Source organism: Rhinopithecus bieti, unplaced genomic scaffold (assembly GCF_001698545.2).
Source record: "Rhinopithecus bieti isolate Rb0 unplaced genomic scaffold, ASM169854v2 scaffold_35859, whole genome shotgun sequence".
In the NCBI taxonomy this organism is placed as follows: domain Eukaryota; kingdom Metazoa; phylum Chordata; class Mammalia; order Primates; family Cercopithecidae; genus Rhinopithecus; species Rhinopithecus bieti.
In genome coordinates, this window is record NW_016814962.1 from 627524 (window position 1) to 636034 (window position 8511).

Here is an 8511-nt window from a genome sequence, read left to right on the forward strand (position 1 = left end):
AAGAGGTGGCTGGTATCAGGGCTGGTCCTCAGCAGCTGTGTCCCTGGCCAGGCTGGCTGGACGGTCGGTTCGCTGTCTGACCAGCAGCCAGCCCTCCACCAGCAGCTCTGGAGGCCTGGGCATGGGGGCTGTTGAATACGCGTTGTGCTCACGGGCCTGTGTGTGGATCGTGTTGTGCAGCGGCTGAGGGGCCTGGCCCCTGCCGGGTGGTCTCCCTGCTCTCTGGAAGCCCTGAGGTGCAGGCTTGGCCTGGGCACACGTCTTGCGGAGAGCCCTTGGTGCTCCTGGGCTCCTGGCTCTGTGGTGACCTCCCTGCTTCCCGCCCAGTCAGGATGGGGCCTCGGGTGGGAGCCACGTGGAGCTTAGTTCCTGGTCGTATCCCAGAACCATGAGGGCTGGAGCCTGGGCCTGCCTGCCCATCCCCTGCTGGGCAGAGGCGACTAGCTCTGCCTGTGTCATTCCCGGCAGAGACCCACCCCCGTCCCCCGAAGCCTGACCCCGTGAAGAGTGTGTCCAGCGTGCTCAGCAGCCTGACGCCCGCCAAGGCGGCCCCTGTCATCAACAACGGCTCCCCCACCATCCTGGGCAAGCGCAGCTATGAGCAGCACAACGGGGTGGACGGTGAGTGGCCCCCTCGCCCGGTGAATCCGGGCCCGCCCCGCCCGGTGAGTGTGGCCCTCCCCGCCCGGTGAGTCCGGCCCGCCCCCGCCCGGGGCACCCGCGGTGCGTGCTGACGCTGTCTTCTCTCCCTCTCTCCCACCCCGGCGCTGCCAGGCAACATGAAGAAGCGCCTCTTGATGCCCAGTAGGGGTAAGGCCTGGGGCCGCGGGCGGGCGCTGCGCCGGCCCCGCCCGTGATGCCTGTGCTGTGCTGCTGAGTGTGTCCCCGCGGCGGGCGGCCCAGGGCCCATGCTTGGGGCAGTCCACGTGAGCCCAGCCACAGCCCAGTCCCCCACGTTCCTCCTGACATCACTGGTCCCTTGGTGAAGACCCCCTGAGCCCAGGCATCTGGCCCTCGGCCCCCTGGCCCCACACCCTGTCAGTGGACTGTCCTGGCACGTGTGGCCCTGGCGCCCCTGCCTGCGCTGTCTGCCATCGCGCTGTGACTGCCCGCATGCTGCCAGCCTCAGCTCCTGGGGCCGCCCGTGCTGTGCCTGCAATCCTTTCGTGCGCCTGCTAGGCGGGACAGTGGGGAGGGAATGGTCGGGGGTGTCTGTGTGGGTCGTGGGCAACTGAGCTTGCACACATTGGTGACTTCTGTCGGAGAATTGGCTCAGGTGCTCTGTGCTGGTTGGTTGGAGCAGGGGCTGCGGGACCCCAGGCCCCTCGGGGAAGAGCAGATAAGACCAAGCCCAGCATGGGGGGGCCAGGTGTGTGGGCCCGGGTGTGCACCCAGGCCTGGGCCTCCGGGGGTACAAGTGCTGGGCCTGCCAGTGTGGAAGTGCCTGGAGCCCCTTCCCCAGGCGGCTTTCACTGAGGGTGCTGGCCAGGGCAGCAGGGCCGGTGTGGGGACCTGGAGGTGGATATGGGCAGTGGCCGTCCAGCCCAGCCAGCCTTGTCCCCTCAGGGCATTCTCTCAAGGCTGCTGGGTGCCCTGGCAAGCACGTCCCGCGGGGTCAGCACGCCAGCTGCAGCGCAGGGTGGGCCTGAGATCGGGTGCCAGGCTCCGCCATCTCCACCTGTCTGGACACGCACCCCTGGCCTGTCCGTGCAGCCTCTGCCCGACCGCCCTTGGCGGTGTCTCTGTCTCACCCCAGCCCCCCTCCTTTCCTGGGGCGCCCTCCCAGGCATCTGGTATTGGGGCTGCCCCATTGTCTAGTCCTGGGCCCAGGGCCAGCCCACTGTGGGCTGGCTTTACTGGTCTGTTCCCAATGGCGGGGAACAACCCCATGAGAACTGGTAGAAACAGGAGGGAGTCCTTGTCAGCAGGCGTCTTCGAACTTTTGTTTTGTTTTGTGAAAAGCGGTTAACCAGCAAGTTAGATAAAAGCTTATTTATTCCCATTGAATTTTCCACACTGCACACTTCAGTCCCAGCTGTGCGGTGGTTGTGAGAGAGTACCACCACTCGCCGCCTGGCTGGGCGGGCCCTGGGCTCAGAGGGGTCAGCCACAGAGGAAGCGCCTGTCCTGACGTGTAGTGGCCAGTACCTGGGCGCTGGAGGGGCTGGCTGGGTGAAGATGCCGCCCGGGGCATTGGCACACACGAGATGGGGTCTCTGTCCAGCCCGGGTAGGCGTGAGCTGAGCCTGCCCACAGCACGGGGCCCTAGCGCTCTAACCCGGCCATTTGCCCATGCAGTCTGCTGCTCTGTCCCCACCTGCGGGGCCTGCAGATGGGTGCGTGTGGCTCACTAACCTAAAGCATGTGTTTTCTTCCCTCTGCTGTCCACCGCTCTGGTAGGCACTTACCTGGGTAAGTAGTTTTGTGCTACTGGCCAGCCCTGGGTGCTGGGCCTTGGCCTGTGGCAGGTGCCCTGAGGTATGGCCGCTCCTGTTCAGGAGCACTGTGGATCAGGCACCTGGGCCCCACCTGACCCTGCCCAGCAGAGCTAAGCAAACTGGTAGGGAAAGGCTGACCCAGGGCTCCAGGGCTCCAGGGCCCCGAGTTAGGAGGCGGCTACAGGTGGGGAGGGGCTGGACAGGCCGCTTCTGTTCCTTAAGGGATGGGCCTCAGCTAAGCAGTGTTTTGGAGCTGGCAGGTTGCTCCAATGCCCCTGGGCCCTGGCACCTGAGTTGAGTATGATGTCCTGTCCTCTCTGGGCTGGTCCTGCTGGGAGCCGAGCCATCCTGGGACCAGCTCCCACATGCACACACCCACACTCACACAGGCAGGGCAGTGGGGAGAGCAGCGGTGGTCCTGGGCCCAGCTGGGGTGACCAGGAGCATGGACCCCGCCTCTTGGCCCAACTCCCGCAGTGCCCCTTGGGCTCCTCACCCTGCACTGTGGGAAGTCAGAGGTCTCTGGCACCCCATCCCCGAGCACATGCCAGGGTGGCTCGGGCCCAGCCGGGCAGTGGGTGGTGACCTGTTTCTGGCCAGGGTGGCGGCTCTCTCGGAGCCTTGGGAAGAAGCCCAGCCTCCTGGTGGGACAGTGCCAGCCACGGTATGGCTGCCCTGCAGAGGGGCTTGTGCCGCTGCTGGACTGACAGCCTTGTGAGGCTTTGCTTGTCTCGGCACAGGTGGGCAAGTGGGTGGGCAGCCTGGCCCCTGTGCAGGGAGGCGGCTGTCAGGTCCAAGGCTCCTGGCCTCCTGCATGGAGCCAAGCCAATGTGTCTCTGGCCAGAGAGCTGTGGGGCCACCAGGCAGCCCAGGACCCAGGGAGGCGAAGCCCCACGTCCCCAGGCCCATCCTGGGTGTGGGCTGTGGCTTGGTTGGCAGGTGGCCCCGGCCCATCGTCCAAGGTGGCCGAGGCCGTGGTGGGTGGTGGGAGTGCAGGACGCGCGGTCTCGGGGCCTCATTTCTCTTCTCCATTTCTCGTCAGGTCTGGCAAACCACGGACAGACCAGGCACATGGTAAGAGGAACAGCCCATGATGGGATACCGTGTGCTCGCCCTTGTGTACCGCATAGCTCTCTGGGGTGTTGAGAAGAGGCCCGGCCAGCCCTGCCAGGTGCCACATGGAAGCTTCCAAGAGGCCTGGCAAGACCAGAGGGGCTGCAGCACGTGGGGCCATGGCCCCTGGACCAGGCCCAGCGGTGTGGGGCCGACCAGCCCTCAGGGCTGCCCTGGGCCAGGCCGGGGTCTGTGTAGCTCCCTGGGTGTGGTGGGGGGTCGGCCAGGCGTGGGACCTTGGCTCGTGGCCCCTTCCAGCGGGAGCCCTGCAGTTGAGGTGGAGCTGGCCCTTGGCCGGCTGCCCAGGAATCGCACCCGCTCTGCAGGGACCAAGCCGGAACCTCCTGCTCAACGGGAAGTCCTACCCCACCAAAGTGCGCCTGATCCGGGGGGGCTCCCTGCCCCGGTCAAGCGGCGGCGGATGAACTGGATTGATGCCCCGGATGACGTGTTCTACATGGCCACTGAGGAAACCAGGTGGGGCCTTCCCAGGGCAGGTGGGAGGGCTCTGCACAGCGTCCCGGCCCTCACCGCCACCTCTGCCCACAGGAAGATCCGCAAGCTGCTCTCATCCTCGGAAACCAAGCGCGCTGCCCGCCGGCCGTACAAGCCCATCGCCCTGCGCCAGAGCCAGGCCCTGCCGCTGCGGCCGCCGCCGCCTGCGCCCGTCAACGACGAGCCCATTGTCATCGAGGACTAGGGGCTGCCCCANTCAGTGCTGGTCCTCAGCAGCTGTGTCCCTGGCCAGGCTGGCTGGACGGTCGGTTCGCTGTCTGACCAGCAGCCAGCCCTCCACCAGCAGCTCTGGAGGCCTGGGCATGGGGCTGTTGAATACGCGTTGTGCTCACGGGCCTGTGTGTGGATCGTGTTGTGCAGCGGCTGAGGGGCCTGGCCCCTGCCGGGTGGTCTCCCTGCTCTCTGGAAGCCCTGAGGTGCAGGCTTGGCCTGGGCACACGTCTTGCGGAGAGCCCTTGGTGCTCCTGGGCTCCTGGCTCTGTGGTGACCTCCCTGCTTCCCGCCCAGTCAGGATGGGGCCTCGGGTGGGAGCCACGTGGAGCTTAGTTCCTGGTCGTATCCCAGAACCATGAGGGCTGGAGCCTGGGCCTGCCTGCCCATCCCCTGCTGGGCAGAGGCGACTAGCTCTGCCTGTGTCATTCCCGGCAGAGACCCACCCCGTCCCCGAAGCCTGACCCCGTGAAGAGTGTGTCCAGCGTGCTCAGCAGCCTGACGCCCGCCAAGGCGGCCCCTGTCATCAACAACGGCTCCCCACCATCCTGGGCAAGCGCAGCTATGAGCAGCACAACGGGGTGGACGGTGAGTGGCCCCTCGCCCGGTGAATCCGGGCCCGCCCCGCCCGGTGAGTGTGGCCCTCCCCGCCCGGTGAGTCCGGCCCGCCCCGCCCGGGGCACCCGCGGTGCGTGCTGACGCTGTCTTCTCTCCCTCTCTCCCACCCCGGCGCTGCCAGGCAACATGAAGAAGCGCCTCTTGATGCCCAGTAGGGGTAAGGCCTGGGGCCGCGGGCGGGCGCTGCGCCGGCCCCGCCCGTGATGCCTGTGCTGTGCTGCTGAGTGTGTCCCCGCGGCGGGCGGCCCAGGGCCCATGCTTGGGGCAGTCCACGTGAGCCCAGCCACAGCCCAGTCCCCACGTTCCTCCTGACATCACTGGTCCCTTGGTGAAGACCCCTGAGCCCAGGCATCTGGCCCTCGGCCCCTGGCCCCACACCCTGTCAGTGGACTGTCCTGGCACGTGTGGCCCTGGCGCCCCTGCCTGCGCTGTCTGCCATCGCGCTGTGACTGCCCGCATGCTGCCAGCCTCAGCTCCTGGGGCCGCCCGTGCTGTGCCTGCAATCCTTTCGTGCGCCTGCTAGGCGGGACAGTGGGGAGGGAATGGTCGGGGTGTCTGTGTGGGTCGTGGGCAACTGAGCTTGCACACATTGGTGACTTCTGTCGGAGAATTGGCTCAGGTGCTCTGTGCTGGTTGGTTGGAGCAGGGGCTGCGGGACCCCAGGCCCCTCGGGGAAGAGCAGATAAGACCAAGCCCAGCATGGGGGGGCCAGGTGTGTGGGCCCGGGTGTGCACCCAGGCCTGGGCCTCCGGGGGTACAAGTGCTGGGCCTGCCAGTGTGGAAGTGCCTGGAGCCCCTTCCCCAGGCGGCTTTCACTGAGGGTGCTGGCCAGGGCAGCAGGGCCGGTGTGGGGACCTGGAGGTGGATATGGGCAGTGGCCGTCCAGCCCAGCCAGCCTTGTCCCCTCAGGGCATTCTCTCAAGGCTGCTGGGTGCCCTGGCAAGCACGTCCCGCGGGGTCAGCACGCCAGCTGCAGCGCAGGGTGGGCCTGAGATCGGGTGCCAGGCTCCGCCATCTCCACCTGTCTGGACACGCACCCCTGGCCTGTCCGTGCAGCCTCTGCCCGACCGCCCTTGGCGGTGTCTCTGTCTCACCCCAGCCCCCCTCCTTTCCTGGGGCGCCCTCCCAGGCATCTGGTATTGGGGCTGCCCCCATTGTCTAGTCCTGGGCCCAGGGCCAGCCCACTGTGGGCTGGCTTTACTGGTCTGTTCCCAATGGCGGGGAACAACCCCATGAGAACTGGTAGAAACAGGAGGGAGTCCTTGTCAGCAGGCGTCTTCGAACTTTTTGTTTTGTTTTGTGAAAAGCGGTTAACCAGCAAGTTAGATAAAAGCTTATTTATTCCCATTGAATTTTCCACACTGCACACTTCAGTCCCAGCTGTGCGGTGGTTGTGAGAGAGTACCACCACTCGCCGCCTGGCTGGGCGGGCCCTGGGCTCAGAGGGGTCAGCCACAGAGGAAGCGCCTGTCCTGACGTGTAGTGGCCAGTACCTGGGCGCTGGAGGGGGCTGGCTGGGTGAAGATGCCGCCCGGGGGCATTGGCACACACGAGATGGGGTCTCTGTCCAGCCCGGGTAGGCGTGAGCTGAGCCTGCCCACAGCACGGGGCCCTAGCGCTCTAACCCGGCCATTTGCCCATGCAGTCTGCTGCTCTGTCCCCACCTGCGGGGCCTGCAGATGGGTGCGTGTGGCTCACTAACCTAAAGCATGTGTTTTCTTCCCTCTGCTGTCCACCGCTCTGGTAGGCACTTACCTGGGTAAGTAGTTTTGTGCTACTGGCCAGCCCTGGGTGCTGGGCCTTGGCCTGTGGCAGGTGCCCTGAGGTATGGCCGCTCCTGTTCAGGAGCACTGTGGATCAGGCACCTGGGCCCCCACCTGACCCTGCCCAGCAGAGCTAAGCAAACTGGTAGGGAAAGGCTGACCCAGGGCTCCAGGGCTCCAGGGCCCCGAGTTAGGAGGCGGCTACAGGTGGGGAGGGGCTGGACAGGCCGCTTCTGTTCCTTAAGGGATGGGCCTCAGCTAAGCAGTGTTTTTGGAGCTGGCAGGTTGCTCCAATGCCCCTGGGCCCTGGCACCTGAGTTGAGTATGATGTCCTGTCCTCTCTGGGCTGGTCCTGCTGGGAGCCGAGCCATCCTGGGACCAGCTCCCACATGCACACACCCACACTCACACAGGCAGGGCAGTGGGGGAGAGCAGCGGTGGTCCTGGGCCCAGCTGGGGTGACCAGGAGCATGGACCCCGCCTCTTGGCCCAACTCCCGCAGTGCCCCTTGGGCTCCTCACCCTGCACTGTGGGAAGTCAGAGGTCTCTGGCACCCCATCCCCGAGCACATGCCAGGGTGGCTCGGGCCCAGCCGGGCAGTGGGTGGTGACCTGTTTCTGGCCAGGGTGGCGGCTCTCTCGGAGCCTTGGGAAGAAGCCCAGCCTCCTGGTGGGACAGTGCCAGCCACGGTATGGCTGCCCTGCAGAGGGGCTTGTGCCGCTGCTGGACTGACAGCCTTGTGAGGCTTTGCTTGTCTCGGCACAGGTGGGCAAGTGGGTGGGCAGCCTGGCCCCTGTGCAGGGAGGCGGCTGTCAGGTCCAAGGCTCCTGGCCTCCTGCATGGAGCCAAGCCAATGTGTCTCTGGCCAGAGAGCTGTGGGGCCACCAGGCAGCCCAGGACCCAGGGAGGCGAAGCCCCACGTCCCCCAGGCCCATCCTGGGTGTGGGCTGTGGCTTGGTTGGCAGGTGGCCCCGGCCCATCGTCCAAGGTGGCCGAGGCCGTGGTGGGTGGTGGGAGTGCAGGACGCGCGGTCTCGGGGCCTCATTTCTCTTCTCCATTTCTCGTCAGGTCTGGCAAACCACGGACAGACCAGGCACATGGTAAGAGGAACAGCCCATGATGGGATACCGTGTGCTCGCCCTTGTGTACCGCATAGCTCTCTGGGGTGTTGAGAAGAGGCCCGGCCAGCCCTGCCAGGTGCCACATGGAAGCTTCCAAGAGGCCTGGCAAGACCAGAGGGGCTGCAGCACGTGGGGGCCATGGCCCCTGGACCAGGCCCAGCGGTGTGGGGCCGACCAGCCCTCAGGGCTGCCCTGGGCCAGGCCGGGGGTCTGTGTAGCTCCCTGGGTGTGGTGGGGGGTCGGCCAGGCGTGGGACCTTGGCTCGTGGCCCCTTCCAGCGGGAGCCCTGCAGTTGAGGTGGAGCTGGCCCTTGGCCGGCTGCCCAGGAATCGCACCCGCTCTGCAGGGACCAAGCCGGAACCTCCTGCTCAACGGGAAGTCCTACCCCACCAAAGTGCGCCTGATCCGGGGGGGCTCCCTGCCCCCGGTCAAGCGGCGGCGGATGAACTGGATTGATGCCCCGGATGACGTGTTCTACATGGCCACTGAGGAAACCAGGTGGGGCCTTCCCAGGGCAGGTGGGAGGGCTCTGCACAGCGTCCCGGCCCTCACCGCCACCTCTGCCCACAGGAAGATCCGCAAGCTGCTCTCATCCTCGGAAACCAAGCGCGCTGCCCGCCGGCCGTACAAGCCCATCGCCCTGCGCCAGAGCCAGGCCCTGCCGCTGCGGCCGCCGCCGCCTGCGCCCGTCAACGACGAGCCCATTGTCATCGAGGACTAGGGGCTGCCCCC

The 8511-nt window shown here is 66.5% G+C and overlaps 2 protein-coding genes across 2 annotated transcripts in view; both read left to right on the forward strand.

Moving 5' to 3' along the window:
- MTA1 (metastasis associated 1) overlaps positions 1–4261 on the forward strand; it is a 47747-nt gene extending 43486 nt beyond the window's left edge. The window contains 6 exon segments of the mRNA XM_017852817.1: positions 469–621; positions 775–810; positions 3481–3512; positions 3878–3950; positions 3953–4028; positions 4101–4261. Of these exon segments, the coding sequence (XP_017708306.1) occupies positions 469–621; positions 775–810; positions 3481–3512; positions 3878–3950; positions 3953–4028; positions 4101–4251 (521 nt within the window). The 3' untranslated portion in view covers positions 4252–4261.
- A 318-nt stretch (positions 4262–4579) lies between these two features.
- On the forward strand, positions 4580–8511 carry LOC108515710 (metastasis-associated protein MTA1-like). Its single transcript, XM_017852808.1, is given in 8 exon segments — positions 4580–4591; positions 4716–4812; positions 4815–4865; positions 5017–5052; positions 6643–6654; positions 7727–7758; positions 8126–8277; positions 8350–8511. Coding segments are annotated over 8 exon segments (543 nt in total). The 3' UTR covers positions 8501–8511.